This window comes from Dermochelys coriacea, chromosome 5 (genome assembly GCF_009764565.3).
Source record: "Dermochelys coriacea isolate rDerCor1 chromosome 5, rDerCor1.pri.v4, whole genome shotgun sequence".
Lineage (NCBI taxonomy): Eukaryota > Metazoa > Chordata > Testudines > Dermochelyidae > Dermochelys > Dermochelys coriacea.
In genome coordinates, this window is record NC_050072.1 from 10,811,026 (window position 1) to 10,833,581 (window position 22,556).

Sequence of the window (22,556 nt, forward strand, 5' to 3'; positions counted from 1 at the left end):
CTAGCTCAGTGGTACATATAAATCCAACTGTAACACCTCATGCAGCTAGAGCAATTTCAACTTCCATTTTTTATATTTAAAAGTAAACAAAGAGGTCATTAATCATACTGATTTGTGCATTCCAATAGAAATTGGAAATTAAATCTGCAGTCTGAGATATGAGGGTGCAGTTTGAGGGTTAGGTTTCCCAAACATTTGATGTCATACACACACCTGGAAAAAGAGTGAGTGCATGTGTACATACAGATGTTAACACTATGAATGGACAGAAACTTCTACCCACACACAGAAGGATGCACAGAACTGTCAAAACCAGAGCAAATATATGAGGTCATAGGTACTGTGTGTATGCATGAGAATTTCTGCACTGCACTGAACCAGACAGAGAAGTGGCTATTGTGTATTTATGATTGTTAAAGAAAAGAATAGAGATAGATCCGCAGCTGGCGTAAATACATGGTCCATGGAGCTTCATTCAATATTTACATCTGCTAAGGATGCGACCTGGAATGTTGACACTGGCTAGTGGTTCTCATGAAAGGACTGTGCTAATAATCTCTGAACGCCTCTCAGTGTGAAATTGGCCACTCACGACTTCACAGGAGACCTAAAGAGGTGCCAAAAATCCTGATCAGGATAAGACTGTCCCAGATTTTGCAAACACCACCTGGGCATTGAAAGTCCAGGCCAGCATCCTGGAGCTGTAACAGCTGCTTCCTGGAGGTTGGTTTGGTGCATTGTCAGGTTCCTGCTACTGGGGTCTGTCCTGTGCAATAGTAAGGTTTTCTTTCAAGACTTCTTCTGACCCTGAAACCTACCTCAGCTGCACTAGCACTGTGACTAATAATCTGCATATGTGGATGAGACTGGCTCAGAGGAATTGAGCTAACACTTAATGCCAGAACTGTATGCTCCCTGACTTTAATGCGGGTGGGTGAGATCCAAACACACTACCAAATATTGTGTTGGGGCAATTCTCTAACACTGAGATTTAAAGCTGGGGTGCAGAAAGCATTAGCAGTCATAGCAGGGAGTGAGGCATTAGGGCCCTAGAATCACCCCAAAGGCAGCAATGTGGGGCAGGTTGCTCTATCAGCTTCCTTTCAGGAGGGGTGCATGTAAAGATTCTAACTCCCCTGGAGCTGCAGAGACTCCAGCAGCAAATGGGACAGACAGAAAAGAGAGGGTGTGGGCACTGGGGCCATGTGAAACAGGCACGTTGCCAGCTTCCTCTTGGGGGGAAAGCCTGTAAGGATCCCTTCACTGCCCCAGCAGAGACTGACACCACTGGGCCTAGGCCTTTCCCTGACTTTAATTAGGGACATCATCACTTGGACATGGGACTACATGACACTTCTCAGTAGAAAAACTCCCAATGACAGAACAAGGAGTAATGGTCTCAAGTTGCAGTGGGGGAGGTTTAGGTTGGATATTAGGAAAACCTTTTTCACTAGGAGGGTGGTGAAGCATTGGAATGGAGGTGGTGGAATCTCCTTCCTTAGAGGTTTTTAAGGCCAGGCTTGACAAAGCCCTGGCTGGGATGATTTAGTTGGGGAGTGGTCCTGCTTTGAGCAGGGGGGTGGACTAAATGACCTCCTGAGGTCCCTTCCAACCCTGATATTCTATGATTCTATGACTTCACTTGGCTTTGGACCAGGCCCTAAACCCTCAGACTTTTATATGAGCAAGCACTGGGCTCAGCGTAAAACAGGGGATAAAATTTCTGGAGCCAGTCTCTTCTTTGGTCGTTCCAAACCCCTGGTCAGCAACCTGGAATGAATGTTCTCAGGTCATTACAACACTCCCAGTTATTCACCCACCCACCCAATGGTTTTCTGATCAAATGTTCTCCTTTTGATTAAAGCCTCATTTTTCTACCTTCCAGCTCTGCAAACCCAGCCTAGCTGCTGAAAATTGAGCTATGCTCTTTCTGCTCCAAGGGCAAACAAAGATTCCGTAATCAGTAGTTAGCTTCCAGTTTTCTTTGTGATACATGAGGCAGAGCTTGCTTTTTCCATATATCTCTGGCAGTTACACATTCCGACTCAGAGGTGCTGAGCTGACACTTATCACTGAGCAAAACAGACATGACCCAGAAGCCACAGAGGGAACAATAAGTCCCACTCTATCTATAGTTAACCTGGTCCATGGCTGAGGTTCCTACGCATTATGATAATACAAATAATATTAGTCACAAAGCTATCACTTACAACAGTGTGTGTGATTTTTAAAAATCTCAAAGAAATATACAGAAAGATTAGAGTAAGAAAGGAAAAATGCCTAGTAGACAATTGCTTACAAATCAAAGCCCTTCAAACCCCACATATTTTTAATAAAAATATTTTTATTAACAAGCACTACACTTAAAAGTAGTTTATGAGAAACATAAAAGGGAATATGAAAAACAGTGTGGGGTTCACAAATCCCATTAACACAAATAGGCACTAATTTACCTCTACCACAGCCCTCATAAATTCTTCTATAGACTTAAAAGTCCATGCAAAGGAAGGAGTTTGGGGGTGAGGAAGGAAACAAGCGCAAATAATTCCACTGTGAAGCACTTCCTGATTTTTCATCAACAGTTTATGCAGTAGATTTAAAATGAATTTTTCATGAGATTTTGTCCATTGCATTGAACTTGAACCAAGCTTTGATGAACAGTGTGAATCCTTTCGGGAAAGTTCCAGCAGCATTTCTGCCGTTAGGTATTCTGTTTTGCCTGGGTCATTATCCGAGCAGTCTTGGTGTCATAGCAAAGACCAAGATAATCTAACCTAATTTCTCTCCCTCTCTCAGTCACACATCATGCTATTTATTCTGCATATATTAATGGCATAGATATGAAAGGCTTCCCTTTGGGTCCAAATTCTATAAGTGCTGAGTGCCCTCAGCTTCATTGACTTCTCTGGGAATTGAGGATTCTCAGAGCCAGACAGGAAGTGCTTAGAAACTGACAGAATCTGGTGCCAGTGCAGGATCCCTAATTCTTATGTTTTCAACCTAATTATAGAACAAGGAGCAAGACAGTCTGCTCATGCAAACTGGCATAATTTCATTGACTTCAATGTAGCTATGCCCCTTTACATCAGCTAAGGATAAATCAAGTAAATACTTGATTAAGAAATGTAAAAGACTGAGATTTGTCCAGCAGGGACAGTGATGTGTTAGAAATAAACACTCTGATATCACAAACTGATTTGATCCATAGTGCTTTTCAAGTGGATGACATCGAGGAATGAAAGGCATTCAATCACCAAATATTCTATTCCTTTAATATATTGTCACTGTCAATCAGTGGAGAGTGGTTATCTCAATGGGTTTGGCAGAGCCTTCAATAATTCATCCTTGACTAACATATCAGGGTTTTAACAACTAGTTTTCAATAAAGAAGTGAAAACGTGCGTTAATTATTTTACATTTAAATACATTTTTCTTGACTATATCTTAGGGAAATGTTTTTGTTTTTCCCCAATGGTTACAGTCACTGGCAATTTATTTTTATAGTTCCCCTTACAGCCATCTCTCCTCCTTATTAATAGGAGTAGGTTGATGTTACTTCAGTGCATATTTAAATAAATGATAAAAGAAAGAAGAGTGAGTGTATCTGCTGGATCACTTACAAGGAAGGTTAGGAGAAGAAGAGAGACAGCTGCACATTTTACTTTGCTTCTTGGCACTTTGCTTCTTTGGACTTGGGATAAATGAAGCCTGATTGTATTTTCAGGCACTGCAGGGGGGGAAAAAGATATATCCAAGTAGTGATATGATGCATTATTCTATTTGCACTCAGGGTTTGATCCTTCAAAGCACAGAGCCATTCCCATTGACTATGAAAGGCACTTAGTATTACCCAGAGTTAGTCCCTAAATGCTCCCACATCCCACTTTCGGAGGTATGTGGGGGATACACAGCAAAGTGAATCACTGCTCTCTCTGGTACTGCATTTATATGAGCTAGCATCACTGCTAACGGCTGGGTGAGTTTGTTCCAAAGCACTGGCAGGGTTGGAAGAAAATGATTGACCTAGAAAGGTTCGTGATTCATTTGCTAATAGTGGCAGAGTGACTCTGACTTCTTACTGGTTTCAGAGTAGCAGACGTGTTAGTCTGTATTCGCAAAAAGAAAAGGAGTACTTGTGGCACCTTAGAGACTAACAAATTTATTAGAGAATAAGCTTTCGTGAGCTACAGCTCACTTCATCGGATGCATTTGGTGGAAAAAACAGAGGGGAGATTGATATACACACACAGAGAACATGAAACAATGGGTTTATCATACACACTGTAAGGAGAGTGATCACTTAAGATAAGCCATCACCAGCAGCAGGGGGGGAAAGGAGGAAAACCTTTCATGGTGACAAGCAAGGTAGGCTATTTCCAGCAGTTAACAAGAATATCTGAGGAACAGTGGGGCGTGGAGTAGGGGGGGGAAATAACATGGGGAAATATTTTTACTTTGTGTAATGACTCATCCATTCCCAGTCTCTATTCAAGCCTAAGTTAATTGTATCCAGTTTGCAAATTAATTCCAATTCAGCAGTCTCTCATTGGAGTCTGTTTTTGAAGCTTTTTTGTTGAAGTATAGCCACTCTTAGGTCTGTAATCGAGTGACCAGAGAGATTGAAGTGTTCTCCAACTGGTTTTTGAATGTTAGAATTCTTGACGTCTGATTTGTGTCCATTCATTCTTTTACGTAGAGACTGTCCAGTTTGGCCAATGTACATGGCAGAGGGGCATTGCTGGCACATGATGGCATATATCACATTGGTAGATGCGCAGGTGAACGAGCCTCTGATAGTGTGGCTGATGTGATTAGGCCCTATGATGGTATCCCCTGAATAGATATGTGGACAGAGTTGGCAACGGGCTTTGTTGCAAGGATAGGTTCCTGGGTTAGTGGTTCTGTTGTGTGGTGTGTGGTTGCTGGTGAGTATTTGCTTCAGATTGGGGGGCTGTCTGTAAGCAAGGACTGGCCTGTCTCCCAAGATCTGTGAGAGTGATGGCTCGTCCTTCAGGATAGGTTGTAGATCCTTGATGATGCGTTGGAGAGGTTTTAGTTGTGGGCTGAAGGTGATGGCTAGTGGCGTTCTGTTCTTTTCTTTGTTGGGCCTGTCCTGTAGTAGGTGACTTCTGGGTACTCTTCTGGCTCTGTCAATCTGTTTCTTCACTTCAGCAGGTGGGTATTGTAGTCGTAGGAATGTATGATAGAGATCTTGTAGGTGTTTGTCTCTGTCTGAGGGGTTGGAGCAAATGCGGTTATATCGTAGAGCTTGGCTGAAGACAATGGATCGTGTGGTATGATCTGGATGAAAGCTAGAGGCATGTAGGTAGGAATAGCGGTCAGTAGGTTTCTGATATAGGGTGGTGTTTATGTGACCATCGCTTATTAGCACCATAGTGTCCAGGAAGTGGATCTCTTGTGTGGACTGGTCCAGGCTGAGGTTGATGGTGGGATGGAAATTGTTGAAATCATGGTGGAATTCCTCAAGGGCTTCTTTTCCATGGGTCCAAATGATGAAGATGTCATCAGTGTAGCGCAAGTAGAGTAGGGGCATTAGGGGACGAGAGCTGAGGAAGTGTTGTTCTAAGTCAGCCATAAAAATGTTGGCATACTGTGGGGCCATGCGGGTACCCTTCGCAGTGCCACTGATTTGAAGGTATACATTGTCCCCAAATGTAAAATAGTTATGGGTGAGGACAAAGTCACAAAGTTCAGCCACCAGGTTAGCTGTGACATTATCGGGGATACTGTTCCTGACGGCTTGTAGTCCATCTTTGTGTGGAATGTCGGTGTAGAGGGCTTCTACATCCATAGTTTCTAGGATGGTGTTTTTAGGAAGATCACCAATGGACTGTAGTTTCCTCAGGAAGTAAGTGGTGTCTCGAAGATAGCTGGGAGTGCTGGTAACGTAGGGCCTGAGGAGGGAGTCTACATAGCCAGACAATCCTGCTGTCAGGGTGCCAATGCCTGAGATGATGGGGCATCCAGGATTTCCAGGTTTATGGATCTTGGGTAGCAGATAGAATACCCCAGGTCGGGTTCTAGGGGTGTGTCTGTGCAGGTTTGTTCTTGTGCTTTTTCAAGGACTTTCTTGAGCAAATGCTGTAGTTTCTTTTGGTAACTCTCAGTGGGATCAGAGGGTAATGGCTTGTAGAAAGTGGTGTTGGAGAGCTGCCTAGTAGCCTCTTGTTCATACTCCGAGCTATTCATGATGACGACAGCACCTCCTTTGTCAGCCTTTTTGATTATGATGTCAGAGTTGTTTCTGAGGCTGTGGATGGCATTGTGTTCTGCATGGCTGAGGTTATGGGGCAAGCGATGCTGCTTTTCCACAATTTCAGCTCGTGACCGTCAGCGGAAGCACTCTATGTAGAAGTCCAGGCTGCTGTTGACTTCTTACTGTCAACTTTGAGCCTGTAGACAAAGTCTACTGGGAAGCCAAACCAATGGGAGCAAAATGTAGAGGGGTCAGTTCTGGCACCTGAAGACAGGTGTCACAAGCATGCAGCCTTCTGGAAGGGAAGTGGTGCAGCTAGCATTGAAAGAGGTAGATGTTGTAAGAACAGAAAGCAGAGGCCCATTAATCTTGCTCTGGGATCTGGATCTGCCTTAAACTCTCTCTCACCATACTCTTCTTACCTTTGTTTTTTCTTATCCCCCTCCAATGTCCTTCTGTTTTTATTATTCTCTCTCATTTGTGTCTTTTATATGTTCCAGCATCTATTCATCTACTGTTGTGCTCTCAATTATACAATTAATTCTCTTCCCACCTTGTTTTGTTCTCTTAATAAATCCTGCTCTCCCACTTCCTTGCCTATCCCGATTCAGAGAGACAGCGTGCAAGCAAATGCAGAATAGCCAATGGTTAGTGAGTTTACCTGGGATGTGGGAAACTGAGATGCATGTCAAAGCTCCAGCTCTGACAGAATAGGGACTAAAACCTAGGTCTTCTATATCCCAAGCAAGTGCCCTAACTATTGAGCTATTGATTATTCTCAAAGGCTTTTTCACCCATTTTTATCACCAGAAGAATTCGAAGGCATTGGATTCATTCCAATGAATAATGAAAGCAACTTTTGAAACCTGAACAATTTTACATGAAACAGAATTGTTGTTTTCCATCTAGCCCCAATTTTGACCTCTCATCTCCTCCTCCTCCTCCAGAGATGAGGAAAAATACTGACTACACAGGGATTGTTTAGATAGAGAATTTTATTTAGTTGCATAGAAAGTGACTGTAAATTTGCTTTTTAGTTGTCCTGGGCACAGATAGATAGCAAAGAAGTCATATTTCTGTTAAAGCAATTCAGCAAAGGGATTAAGCTCTAGGCTACTGTGATCCCAGTGCTCAGATGGTTTAAGGCACCATAACTCCATTTAAGTCAATATGGCTATGTTGATTTACAGCAGTAAGCATTTTGAGTTAAAAATCTGCAGCTCCAGTTTATTGTTTTTCAGACAGTTAAGGAAAGTTGCAGTCAAGATATTGTAGATTTTGGCCATTGGCATGAGCTAAGCATATTCCACTCAAGGGGTACCAAATTCCATGGCAGCAACAAGAAGTCTTCAAAGAATCCAGGGACCTCATGGGGAAGTATGAAACATGGTAAGTAGCCCTGGTAAAATGAAAGTATTTCACTGTGCACCATTCCACGTAACCCAAGACTGAGATTCCACTCATAGTTCTTTTGTGCTGCACAAAGCAAACAAACTGTGTGAATGGGCTTGTCTATATTATAAAGCTTTATTGTGTTTGAACACAAATTGTTAAGCATCAAGTTAGATGACACAATATCAAGCATGACCTTGTAGGTCAGTGTAGGCCGGGAGGAAACACATGCAGCATCATGCCAGCTGATCATGATTAATATCTGCTGTGATCAAAAACTTGGGATAGGTGGGGGGAATCCAATGGATATTGATTAAAGATTTCAAATTTAAATTTGTTTTCCCCTTTTTTCTTTACTTTCTGTAAATAGTCAAGTTAATGATCTTTACTAGTGTGAACACATGGGGAACTGAGTAGCAGCCGTGTTAGTCTGTATTTGCAAAAAGAAAAGGAGGACTTGTGGCATTCGATGCATCCGATGAAGTGAGCTGTAGCTCACGAAAGCTTATGCTCAAATAAATTTGTTAGTCTCTAAGGTGCCACAAGTCCTCCTTTTCTTTTTGCACATGGGGAAAGTGAGCAGAAAATTGGGCTGCCTGTTGTATGGTGCAAACACCACAATCCCAACTGAACAATTCTTAGAATAGAAAGACAAGGTACAGGAGTTAATATCATTTATTGGACCAAGTTCTGTTGGTGAGAGAGACAAGCTTTCGAACCACAAAAAGCTCTTTTTCTTCTGGTCTAGGAAAGGTACTCCAAGCATCACAGCTAAATGCAAGATGGTACAGATTGTTTAGCATAAGTAGTTAGCACATATTCTAAGGGACCGTTCAGGGTAGTGTGGGCTGTTAACACCTCTGCAGTCATAAGATAAAAAGAGGAGGTTAGTGGGTTACAGATTGTTGTAATAATCCAGAAATTTTGTGTCTCTGTTCAGTCCATGATTTTTAGTGTCTAGCAGAGTTATGAATTTAAGCTCTCAGGTTCATCTTTTGAATTTAAGCTTCCAGACTCATCCTCGCTTACAAACAGCCCCTCAACCTGAAGCAAATACTCACCAGCAACTATACACCATGCCATAGAGACACTAACCCAGGAACCAATCCCTGTAACAAACCTTGTTGCCTACTCTGTCTCCATATCTACTCTAGTGACACCATCAGAGAACCCAACCACATCAGCCACACCATCCGGGGCCCATTCACCTGAACATCTACTAATGTGATATATGCCAGCAATGCCTCTCTGCCATGTACATTGGCCAAACCAGATAGTCTCTACGTAAAAGAATAAATGTACTCAAATCAGACATCAGGAATGGTAACGTACAAAAGCCAGTAGGTGAACACTTCAATCTCCCTGGACATTCTATAACAGACTTAAAAGTAGCCATCCTGCAATGAAAAATTTCAAAAACAGACTTCAAAGAGAAACTGCAGAACTAAAATTCATTTGAAAATTTAACACCATTAATTTGGGCTTGAATAAAGACGGGGAGTGGCTGTCTCACTACTTTCCCTCTCTTGGTATTGACACCTCCTCATCAATTATTAGGAGTGGACCACATCCAACCTCATTGAATTGGCCTTGTCAACACTGGTTCTCCACTTGTAAGGTAATTCCCTTCTCTTCATGTATCAGTATAATAATGCCTGCATCTATAATTTTCACTCCATGTATCTGAAGAAGTGGGATTTTTACCCACGAAAGCTTATGCCCAAATAAATTTGTTTGTTTTTAAGGTGCCACTGGACTCCTCATTGTTTTTGTGGATAACATGGCTACCCCTCTGATCTTTTGAAAGTGTTGTGCATGTTTCCTTTGAGGATGAGAACTGGTCAGATATAGAGTGATCAAATTCACCTTGCATTTAGCTGTGATGTTCAGAGTACCTTTCCTAGACCTGAAGAAGAGCTCTGTGTGGGTCGAAGGCTTGTTTCCCTCATCAACAGAAGTTAGTCCAATAAAAGATATGACCTCACCAACCTTATCTCTCTAATATCCTGGGACAGACACAGCTACAGCTACACTGCATATAATTTTGGGAATACTCTTACATTGAATTACAACTTCTGCCTTTGTATATTTATATGGGAGGAGGCAGGCAAGCTGGTGACTTTGACATGAAATATTTTGAGCCTGCTCCTCAGCTGACATCAATAGGTGTCACTCCATTGGGATCTGACCCACTGTCAAGTATGTTGTGAATAAACTGCAGCAAGGTAGCTTCCTGAGTCAGTGAGTGCTCCTCAGCTAAGCCCCTGCATAGTGCTTTGAAAGCATGTAGAACCTGTCAGTAGAACTGTGTGAGTCTGAAGACTTCCCTTGCTTCTCTTTATACAGGAAAAACAAAAAACGAAAAAAAAAGCTTGCAGGTGTAGGGGGAATTTAATTAAAGTCAGTGGAGAAATTAAAGGTGGAAAAGGATAAGGAGAGGGACAGGGAAGTGAAAGGGAAAGCATAGAAGGAGAGTCAATGAAAGCGGCAAAAAACCAACCAACCAACCAAACAAACAAAACACACATTCTTTCCTAATTGTGCTTTGAAGGGTCTCTAATGATCCCCCTCTTCATCCTAACTACAGCAGTGTCCTGCACTGCAGATGGCTTGGCTCAGCAGCAGGGATGGGTTAGAATGGAAAATGCAGCCCCCTGTGGCTGCCTCGCAGATGGTGAACAGCAAAGGGACTGACAGTGCCCAATCATTGTCAACTAGCCCTGTTTTTTTCCTTATTTCAAGGTTTACTTGGGACCAGCAGAACAGAAATGCTTCCATATGGAGGCTTTTGTAGCTAGACTCCTTTTGTTGTGTAAACAATTCAACAGTCAAAAGGGTTCCTTTCCTTAATAAGAACCAATTAGAAGTGAAAAGAAAATAGTAACAACATAGTTCCCATCTACTGGAAAACCTCTTTGAATTAGTCTGCAGGGGAAAACCAGATATGCTCATGTAACCGCTGGTGACTTACATTCACATCCCATCATAATTCAGCTGTCCTGAGTGTGTGTGACAGGGAGACCCTGAATCAGTGGAGCACAGGGATGAACCAAATCCCCAATTCCAAACCAGACTACTGTCACAGTAATTGGCTGATTTTCATTTTTCAGTAGTGCCATACAGAAACTCGACATACAGCATTGTGAATCATAGACACAGAGTAAGGCACCGATCCTGTAAATATCTAGGCATGTTAGTAGCTTTACACATGTGATTAGTCCTGTTGACTTCAAGTGACTAAGTGTGTGCAGGACTCTCCCAAGTGGCAGAGAGGAACACAGGATAATTATAGAAATTAGAGACTGAAAAGCTCTTCTAGTCACCTGATCCGTTCTCTTGACAGTATAGGACTGGTCTCTACAGTTCATTCTCCTGCATTCTGTTTAGCTCAGCTAAAAATGGTACCAGTGCTGGGACTTCCACCAACCTTGGGAGACTATTCTGCAATCTAATTAACCTCACTCTTAGCAAATGGTTTCAGATAGATACCCTATCTTCCTAGAAACCACAGGGAGTGAACCCCTTATAGATAGACTGAATGTGTATACATGTTCCTAGCTTTTATCTAAACATTTCATTCCATTCCTCCTAGCCAAATGCTCATGAATGCTTCCACCAGTTCCTTCCCTTCCTTGATATTTACACCCTTGAAATATGATAAACTGTCATCTCCAGTGTAGACACTGGGCCTGATTCTTGACTACATTACACCATTTTATCCATGTGTAAGTAATACAGTGAAGAATCATGGTATATTGTTTGACCAAATATTGGTCTTTTACTCATCTGGAATCATAAATCAAATTTTCTAGGCACTTTAATCATTTTTGTTGATCTTCTCTGAACTCTCTCCAATTCAGCAGCAGCTTTCAGGTATTGAAGGGACCGGGACTGCATAAAGTTCTTATGACTTAATCATGTGCTTAAATGCTTCCTTGATTCAGACCTTAGGTGGACTAGTGATCAGTGGAAGGGTGAATCCTAGACATGGAGGACAGGTGGCCCATCAATGGCTATTAGTGAAGATGGTCAGGGACACAGCCCTCTGCTCTGGATGTCCCTAAACCTCTGTGTAGTGGGGCAGTTACCCCACTCTGGTGGAAAAGGCTAAGCTGATTGGGGAGGCAGCCACAGCTGGGGCCATGCCCCAATCGGGCCACACCTGGCCCTGTTATAAGGGCTCAGGGAGGAGCTGTCTCACTCTCTCTCTAGCTGTGGAAACAGAAGGACCTGGCTGCCTGGGAATAAGGTACTTGGAGTGGAGCAGTGCTGGGGAAGGGCAAGAGGAGCTGGGGAGCTCCAGCCTGGCATCTCCCCAGGCTGAGGCCTTGATAAATGCCTATGCGGGTACTGGGGCTGGAATGTGCAGCCTGGGGTTAGGCAGTGGCAGCTGATCCAACCCCCTTGCTGGTGATGAGTGGCCATGGCAAACTGCAGTTTGCCCCAGTGACAATGACTGGCAGTAGCCACTGAAGCAAGGTGGGCTTAGAGGGTTGGGAGTTCCCCTGGGAGGGGAGACCCAGAGTGAGGGGGTACTGCTGGGGCAGAACCCTGAGATAAAGGGCATCGGGGTCTGGGAGGGACTGGGGGCCTGAGGCAGGTGAGTCACTGGCCACCAGGAGGCGCTCTGGAGCTGGAGTTGAGCTAATTCCCAAGATGACCAGCAGGAGGCACCACACCAGCAAGTCTGTGCTCTGCTACACTCTGACTACCAGAAAGTGGAACTGGATGATGGGATGGATAACTTGACATTGCCTTGTTTGTTCATTCCCTCTGAAGCATCTGGCACTGGCCGCTGTCAGAAAACAGGATACTGGGCTAGATGGACCATCAGTCTGACCTAGTATGGCCATTTTTATGTAATGGTCTTATGTACAGGGCTCTCAATAGCCAATTGGTATTTGACCTACAGAAATCTCATGTGTACGTTTAATAAGATGAACCACAATGGATTCCTCCTCCTCTCCAGCTACTGAATGGCATGAACAGCCACAATAATGAAATATCTTTAACTCTCATCCCCGAGGCAAACAATTCTGTCTCTGATGTTTGTCCAAATTCATAAAATAAATGAATGAGCCAGTGCTTCATCCTGCCAAGTGGATAACAAACGTTACCGTTCTTCAAGCAGAAAATAGAGGGAACAATTATTTATTAATGTCTATTTATTAATCCACACATGGATGGCTCACATTTCCCTCACTAGGAAAGAGAGGAGTTTGTACAGCAACAGCAGCACAAAAGTAAACTCCAAACCTATTAGTTAAAATGGCTTCAGAAACAGAGACAAAGTCAGCCACCATTCATTACAATCTGCTAGAAGTGTATGCACTCAAAGGGCCACTGTTTTTCAAGCTAAGTCATGCTGACTATTACCCAAGTCCTCCAATTGTTTCTTTTGAGATCATCTCAGAGTAGCAGCTGTGTTAGTCTGTATTCACAAAAAGAAAAAGGAGTACTTGTGGCACCTTAGAGAATAACAAATTTATTTGAGCATCAGCTTTCATGAGCTACAGCTCACTTCATCGGATGCATCCGATGAAGTGAGCTGTAGCTCATGAAAGCTGATGCTCAAATACATTTGTTATTCTCTAAGGTGCCACAAGTACTCCTTTTTCTTTTTGAGATCATTGTGACCTACTTGTTCCAGAAGGTAGTACTCAGTGAGAGTTCAGGTGACAGAATTTCACCCACACTTTTTAACCTCTAGAAGCCATTTGGAGCTACATTGTGGCTTTACCAAAAGTCTAAGTAAGGGGCAATGTGTAGTTGTGCTTAACCAGGAGCAGATCAGGAACAAGATTGTGTCTAAGGTCATGTCTGCTTTATGCCAGTATAGGACTACTAGTATACTATATCAGAAAAGGACTCTGAGCATGGATGCAGAGTAAATTAGCAAAATTGTTTTTGCTGGTATATCTTATTCCAGCCCCACCCCAAGAGAAATAAACTATCACAAGACTCACCATACCAGAGCACTCCCTTGTAGCACAGTGTGGCATTGCAGCTGTTCTGCTTCAGTTTCCCCACCATGTTCGTTGGACTATTCCAGCCATAGATATGACTTGACCCTCCAGCCAAGCCACATTAGAAAATTCAACCCCTCCCAGGGTAACAGAGTCCCTTAGATAAAGTACAGCAAAAGCACAAAAGGAAATAAATTTTTGACCTAGCCAGGTTCAGCATACAGCACCCTTCCTTACAGGGAGGCCCAAGGTGCAATAGGCTGTCTCAATACCCCCCCAACAGGTACATGTTCTCTGGTCTGTTCAATCATCCAGTCCAGGCCCACCTTCCTACAAAGGGCTCTGGCTGGAACACTCCTCAGAGAGCTCCTAGCTCTCAATCAGGCTTCCCACGCCCAGGTAGGAGCAGTTTGTCTGCTCTCCTCCCCAGTCATCAGTCAACTGCTGGTCTGTCATCCTTTTAAATCCAACACCCAGCACAGGTGTTGAGGGACATAGCTAACTGAGCAGGACTGACTGGCCCCAGGTCACTTATTACGTTCCTCCACCCCCCTTGCCCAGCCCGAGGGCAAGCTCTATAATCAAAAGGTCCTCTCCTGTACTCTTCAGACCTGGTTAATTTATGTCTTCTGCCTCAGGGCTGTGGTGGGGTCTGTGCTTGTAGATACTTTAGCTCCCCCTCAAGCTTACTGACCATCGAGATTAGAAGGCTCCTCTCCCTTAGTCTTCTGGTGCTCATATACCAGTTGCCACCAGGTATACTGATAGGGAGTGAGCCTGTAACTACAATCTTCTGCTTCTCCATTAGGGACCGTCTGGCATCCCACTGCACATCACGTGCCTTCAAGCTTCTGCTCCCTGGCCCTTATCTCTGCCAGGGGCTCAAACAGTTCTGTCACTAGACTACACATTACTCCCTCTTGGAGCTGTGGGGCCTCTTCTGGGGTTGTCAGAATGTCTTTAAACTGTTCAGTACACAAGACCTGGTTTCTAAACCCAGCCTTCTCTGGCTTCCCATTAGTTAGAGAACCCAGCTCTTGCTTTCCAGTTACCAATACCCTCTCTGCTTTTACAAGGGAAGCTCACCTTTGATCCCTTATTTTACAGCACTTATTGCTGCCTGGAGCATAGCCAGTTCCGGCACCTGCAAGCATTTTGTCATCTGAATTTGAGAGCTGCTCTGTTGGACAAAGACCTCTGCCCCATGCTCATCAGCCACAGAAACCCTCTCCTCAGATCTCATCCAGCCCCACATAGATGAATCTGTGCAGTAGCGTAGGGAGGGGCAACTGTTATCCCTGGTATGTCTGTTGCATACACCATCTCTGCAGGTGGGTTCGTTTTTGGATCCAATGCCTCTCTCTTATCCCTAGGATGGGAGAGAACTCTTCTCCCATCCTCTTAAGTCCAAGCATCCAGCAATGCCGTAGCAAGGTAGGGCTAATTGTACAGGGCTGACCCTTTAGGCCATTAAAGGGGCAGGCTGCCCTGTTACAAAATATATTGTTAAAAGTGTAATGTTGCAATTATAGCTATGTCTGCACTACAGGCTTTTGACTGTTTAGCTGTGTTGGCCAGGGATCTCTCCTCTTCACAACCCTGACTGACATAACTATGCCAGCAGACGTCTGGAGCATAGACATGGCCTAGGAGTAACAATCTGGTCCCTGTCTCTCCTCTTGTATCTATGGGCAAGTAATGTGAGTAAACCCTGATACAGATTACTTCTTCCACTGTGCTGGCTGAGCCGAGCAGGCTGGCACATTGCGGTCAGAGTCAAGGCTTTGTTCACGTATGTGGGGGGAAAGGAAACAGCAGCCTCTTAAAAGTTGTTCTCTCCCCTATGCTGCACCCCACGATAAATAGCCTGGCATAGGATTAAAAATTACACACCTGTGAGGGTCACAACCACACCTTTTGTGTTTTTTACTTCTGCAGCTACTTTCAAAGGCATCCCATCTCCCATCCTCACCTCCACTTTGTGCTATAACCAAACAGATTTATTGAAATGATTTAAGGAGTCGTTTAGACTAGTGTCATGTCATTCCCATCAGGTTGAGCAGAGCTCATATTTGTTGACACCACAGGCCAGTCTGTTCTCCTAGACCTTCTCTTAAAAGGGTAGTTTGAAGGTGGGTTAGAAAAGAAGGAAGGAGAAGAATTTTATGGTGGAGGCGAGTTTTACTGATTGATCTGAGATAATCCTGTATGTGTTCTTATTATTATTCAGTTTCACTAGCATCCACAGAGCGCTCATCACTTTCCACTCAGAGAAATCAATCCCTTCCTTGAGCAGCTGCGATCTATTGTGTAATACCACACAAAGGTCCAGTCCTGCACTGTGATATGTAGAGGGTGAGTGCTGCCCCTGTATTGATCACCATGCAGGTTTAAGACCTAATATTGTGCAAAATGTAGTACTGTGTGGTGTTCGTTACATATTGGATATGTTTTGTGCCACACCAGTCTAGTAAATCTAAATTCACTGGAGTTATAGCAGAGGTGAACTGGGCCCAATATGTCTGAAGTGCAGATATGAACTTTGAAACTGTTACTGGAGTTACTGGACCAGGTTGTCTGATTCATCAAGTTTATGCTCAGAGATTTGTTTCTCTTCTTGGCCCTGGTAGAACCCTAGGGGCTGCTCTAACTTGTATCACTTTGCAATAGTCCCCAAGGGACAATCCAGCAGTTGTGCTTAGCCAGAGCCCATAATGCTATAGCCAACTACCTAACATATACCCTGTGGTGTAAGGCAGGTGGTTATAATGTCACTACATTTCCTGGGGACCCCCCACCACTGACGAAATCCCCCAGGAAAAGCACACACTCAATCTCTACTCCTTTGCACTACCTGGAAAGGGAGCAGAGCAGGACAGAGAAACTGCCCCATTAAAAGGCTGTTTATAAACTCAAGTGGTACGATTTTGTAGTTTCAGTCCATTTCCTAGAGCATACATTTTCACCTCCCAAAAACCAAGGCTCGTCCTGATTCTGCAAAAATATCCTGAAATCAATGGACTATTCACCTGCTTAAATGTTTGCAGGACTGGGGCATTTGTGCAGCTGTTGGCATTAGAGAGCAAGAAAAGAATGAATGGACCATGGAACAGTTAAATACTGCTGACTAGATTGGGTCAGGAAAGGCATTTTTCTTTGTGTGTGCATGCAAAAAAAAATTCTTCATAATTTCTCTGGTTTTTAGTTGAACACCCGACAATCAAAAATTGTGTGGGTTTTCTGGAAAAAAATATTTGGATTTTGAGGTTGCTAATCCCATGAACATTTACGTTGTCAGATTTTCATTTTTCCAATGGCAACCTGAACATTTCTCAAACATGCTCATTTCTTGCGAGAGAAAAAAAAAGCCATTTTCCATTCTAAAAAAACTCTTTCAATGCAAAGTTTTTGAAAATCTCTACTTCTGGCCCAAGACATGATCCCTTTAGCTTAGGTGAGGCGGCAACTCCAATATGTTCCAATCCAGCACCTTTACCACCAATAGATTGGCTATGTCTAAATGGTATTATGAGTAACATAGTCAAGCATGTTCATTCAGCAGGTCAGACTTCTTTCAGGACATAGACAAATCTGACCAGATTGAAGCATCCTTTAGGAAATAGCATCCCTCGTGAGGCAGAGTTATTTTATTCAAATGTTAGGATAGCTCAGCTTGTTTGTTCTTTATGCTATGCTTAGCAATAATTAGCTGAGAGGCTTATACAAATGTTTCACAGAGTGTGTTATAATTAATTATTATTGGTGTTGCTAAAATTAAGCTGGAAATGAATAGCCTGCAGAATTCAGAGGCTGTTCTGTTTATCTTTTGTGTATTACTGAATAAAATAGTGATTAAACCAAGTTGGTTAGTCTGTGTTGCTTAGCTGGGGTCTCTCCTGGAACTAGGTTCGCCAACCAAGCCCAGAGCTATGAATAATATTTATAAACAAACCCAGTATCTCTCTCTCTCTCTCTCTCTCTCTCTCACACACACACACACACACACACACACACACACACACTTTGTCACACACACACACACACACACACACACACTTTGTCAAAAGACTGACTAAGGTTTGTGAATCTTACAAGCCAACACAGGATAAGTTTGGAGATGGGATTTTTAGTACAGATCATTATAAAACAGGGGCCAATGCAAAATCTGCTTTCAGGTCCAAATGGCCTCAAAGGCAGCAGGGTTTCAAAGTGCAGATTTTGGGTCTATCTTGAATCAAGCAGTGAAAGATGAATGGCTTTACTTAGTCTCAGCCCCAAACTGCTTGAAATAACATTTTAGTATTTCTCTAGAACTCAGAAAGGGATCTCTTTTTTCAAAATATAATATACAGAGGTCAGCTTACTTTTGAAAAACAGAACACTGTTACTTCCTCATTAACTATAATGAAACTACTTGCCCAGTTATAATATGCCTTTGTAGCTTTATTCTGTACCTTAATTGAAATAAACCCATAAGACTAAATTGACTTCTCCTTGCCCCAGAGTTAAATAGATGCAATTATTGTTTGTTAAATGAAATTGCAAATTTGGGGACCTTAAATTCAGAATCATTAACATCTTTTGAAGGTAATACATCACTATTCTTAACTAGCAATGAGCTAAGAGGTGATGTTCAGATCTGATTTAGGGTAGGATTTGAGATTTGGGTTCAGGAAATAGGGTTTAATTTAGGATGCCCCACCATTAAGATCTCATTAGCTCTTCCTGTAAGATTTCTGCTACACTGAATGGGATAAGTGTTGTGAAATTGGCTCTTCTAAGATATCTGCCATTTTAGGCCACAGTCTTGCAAGAAAAACAGTTCAGCACTATCCAATCAGAACCAGAAACTAGGCCCCTGCTAGTTTTGCATTCCAATCTGTAACTAAAACTACAGTGACAGGTTTTTATCTTGAGATTCAAATCTCAAAGATGACTCCACTTAAAAATTGAAAACGTTCAGGTTTGGGGTTCCAGCCATGTTTCATCTCTCCCTGGACCAGGATTTTCAGCAGAAATCTGTTAGCCCCATTGGTAACAGCTCAATTTTCAGTTGACTTCTTCCCTTATTTTTCCATTGGATTTTCAATCATAGAATCATAGAAATTATAGAAGATTAGGGTTGGAAGAGAACTCAGGAGATTATCTAGTCCAACCTCCTGCTCAAAGCAGGACCAACCCCAACTAAATCAACTTTTGTTGCCATCTTCATGGGAAGGTGTGTATATATATTATGAGTCTGGATTTGAGATAAATGGGTTCACAACATCCAGATTTCACTTTCAGGTTCAGGATAGGAACAAACTTCAGTATATTTCACCTGTTGTTTTCCTTTCCACAATGAAGATTAACAGCAAATCTCACATGATTTCTGTACAAGCCATAAATCATTCCAGGTTAATTCAAAACTGCACCTAGGTTTGATCAAAACCTTTTGCCAACCTGGTGCAAGTTAGCTGTTCTGTTCATTCCCTCTGGGGCACCTGGCATTGGCCACTGTTGGAAGACAGGACACTGGATTAGATGACCTTTTGTCTGACCCAGTATGGCTGTTTATGTTCTTATGATCCCAAAGCAGGTGATTCTTTTGCACAGCGATTGGTATTTTATTGCTGATATTTTCCCTAGTACTTGTAAAGTTGGGCCACATTCTTCTTCCATTTATACCAATGATATTAATGTGGTGGAAAATGAAAGCAGAGCTGGGCACTAGTCTAGTAAAGAAGCACCTTAGTGATAAATAAAATCCATAGATTTTATTGTTGAGTTTATCATGTTTAAGATACGCAACCAAAAGTCTTGGCTTTGCAAACCTAGGTGGGGCATCTTAAGACCCCTTTGAAGCCATATTTTCTTATTATATTTCTTCCCTCCTCCTTACAAATCCATACAAAGCCAGAAGTGCAGATGCTTAAAAGAAGAGAAAAACTTATCTGCAGGATTTTTTTATATCATTGATTTCATAATACACCAGTGACGCCAAATGAATAAGTTCGTGTGTAGTTTCCAGGCCAGGAATGACTGTGGGGAAGTAGAGGTTTCCTAGCTTCCAATATCTGTGTTGTATGTAGGGATGAGTAACCTGAAGTCTTTAAATCATGGTTTGAGGACTTCAATAACTCAGCCAGAGGTTACGGGTCTATTACAGAAATAGGTGGGTGTGGTTCTGTGGCCTGAAATGTGCAGGAAGTCAGACTAAATGATCATAATTGCCCCTTCTGACCTTAGAGTCTATGAGTTATTTTGTATAAGATAAGGAATTGCCTGAACTTTACATTTACTTCAAAATTCAACAAAATCTGTCTTTCCATGTCAATAAATGTTCATACGGGGACAGATTGTGAACTCCTTCATCATGTTGAACAATAACTGACAACATGAGTAGTCCCATGGAATTCAGTGAGGCTGTTTATGGAGTAATGCATTACTCAGTGTGAGTATGGGGCTTGCAATATAACTCTTAATTTTCATAGAATCATAGAGGATTATGGTTGGAAGAGAACTCAGGTGGTCTTGTTATCCAACCCCCTGCTCAAAACAAGACCAACCCCAACCAAATCATCCTAGCCAGGGCTGTGGCAATCTGGGCCTTAAAAATCTCTAAGGATAGAAATTCCACCAGCTCCCTAGGTAAACCCATTCCAATGCTTCACCACCCTCCTAGTGAAATAATGTTTCCTAGTATCCAACCTAGACCTCCCACACTGCAACTTGAGACCATTGCTCCTTGTTCTAATTCCCCCGCCCCGCTCTACACACACACACACACACACACACACACACACACACACCATCCGCTTTGCTTGCTTCCAACCAGAGCTGGATCAGGAAATTCCAAAAATATTAGAAGAAGTCTTGTCTAAATGAAACCATTCATTTAATTTCCAAACCAAGAAGATTTGGATTAGTTGGAATAAGCTTCATGTAGGCATCATGATATTTCAAATACTAGAAATTATTAACTCGTTGAAGTTTCCTTAATTTGTATCTGAGATTCATCTCCCATAATCCAATTCTATTATGAATATTGCAGCATGTATATGTTTACTTTGAAATGTCACAGTGGTTGGGGAACTACTCTTTTAAAATAAATGGTGCTTGCTTAGATAAGGTGGAAAAAATTGCTGCCACCTTTGGGATACTCTCAGCAAAAACAAGAATTGCTTTGTTGAAAGTTACAATAGAAAGCTATTTCACAGAGATCCTGCTTGCGGCAGAAAAGTGAGTTGGGAAATACATGCAGTAAAATAACATAAGAAGCCCAATTGTTCATGTTTTATGTAGCGAACAGCAATTCTTTCTCAATATACCACTGCAAAAATTGTCACCTGCTTGGTTAGATTAATATTGATGGGGTATAATCTTCTTAGAGGAAGGATGCAACCCTAAAACTAAAACCAAATGGAACACTGGCTATAGCATATGGATATAGAGAATGATATCCTCATTGCTTAAAATATAACTATCTAAATGTAGTCTTACCAGGTAGTTTGCAAACAGTGCTTGGCTTGTCTGCAATATCAGTAGTTTAGTTTTACAGTGCTTATTCTGTCTGCCCTCCGACTTGCATGGAGGCTAGTCTGTGAAATACTGTATCCCAGTTGTATAGTCATTTCCAGCGGATTTAATTATATACTTGTTGTGCTGGGTTAAATATGCTGGCTACCAAGACAGACACTGCATGCTCAGCAAAGTCTTTTCTTTGCTTTTTTTAAAGATCAGGGAATGTTAGTGTCAGTGAGAATAAATCAAAAGGTGATAATATCTGAGAAAAAGAAAACCTCGTCCGGAGAAAAAATAATAGCTCCTCTGAAGAGATGCCACCGCAGACAATATCATGTCTTGCCAGCACTGGACAGCGATATTAAAATATGCTGGGTATCAGCCTTCTCACCTGGAGAGACACTCAGATATGCATCCTATAACTTTCCAGACAGGAGGTGGGAGTACCACCAGCAGAGCCATAATGTCACACAGTAAAGAAGTAACTTAGAAGCTGTGTCACCCTCCTCACTTTCCACTGCAGACCTGACTTGGCAGTCAGTTTTGCAAGTGGTCTCTCCCACGTGCGTCTATGAAGGATGATTTACAGGCCCACAAGTTACACGTATACTGCCCAACATGCCGGTACCCCTTAAAAAGGGCTAGAGTGGCATTGCCACAGGCAGAATGGAACAGTAAGCTAACAGCAGCAGGCTGACTGTACCCCAATGTCTGTAAAGGAAAGAGAAGGCTGGCTAAGGGAAAAAAAAAGGATTACAACATTTTTCTGTGCAACAAAATTAAGCTGACTCATGCCCCCAGTCATTAATTTCAATTTTTTTTTAATCCAAACCATCTTCAACTGAACTGGGGGTGGGAAAGAAGCCCCTTATCAAACCATTCTTGTTCTCAGAAGTTTACACTGTGATCCACCCCTTGCTGTTAATTAAAAAACTTACCGCTTTTGCCAACTCCCCCAGCTCCCAGCATCACCACCTTGTACTCCCGGGAGCCTGCTGAAGAATTGCTGGAGGAGCTGATCATTTCATTTTCTAGCTCCATCTTGCACAAGAGACCAGAGGAGAGTGAGAAGGAAGAAAAAGCAACTGACAAGTGCTTGCTCTGATCTTAAACAACTATAAAAGCAGCATAAATAAAAAAAAAGAAAGGTATGATACAAGAGGTATGATTTATCAGCCTCACGCTCACGGCTGTTCCTGCGGTAGCTGGAGAAGGTCTCATAGCAACCACTTTAACAGCTTCCAATAAAAATCTCTCTCTGCCCCCTCCCATCTCTGTATCATTCTCTCTATGTATCTCTTCCTGGACAGAAGCAGTTTTGTAAGGCTCAGAAGCTCTGGTGCCTATGGGTATTGCTATGTCATTAGATTTTAACTAAACGGAGCCTCAGGGGAAAAAATTGATCACATATCTCTTAATTCTTAAGCTTCTCAGTGCAGAACTTATTTTACTTTAAAGAGAGAATAGAGGCGTATCAG

The 22,556-nt window shown here is 42.5% G+C and overlaps 1 protein-coding gene across 1 annotated transcript in view; it reads right to left on the reverse strand.

Annotated features, from left to right (window-relative positions):
* RIT2 (Ras like without CAAX 2) overlaps positions 1–22,334 on the reverse strand; it is a 260,074-nt gene extending 237,740 nt beyond the window's left edge. Inside the window, exon 1 of the mRNA XM_038402893.2 lies at positions 22,017–22,334. Coding sequence (XP_038258821.1) covers positions 22,017–22,119 — 103 coding nt within the window. The 5' untranslated portion in view covers positions 22,120–22,334. The remainder of the gene's footprint in view (positions 1–22,016) is intronic.
* Between the last annotated feature and the right edge of the window lie 222 nt (positions 22,335–22,556).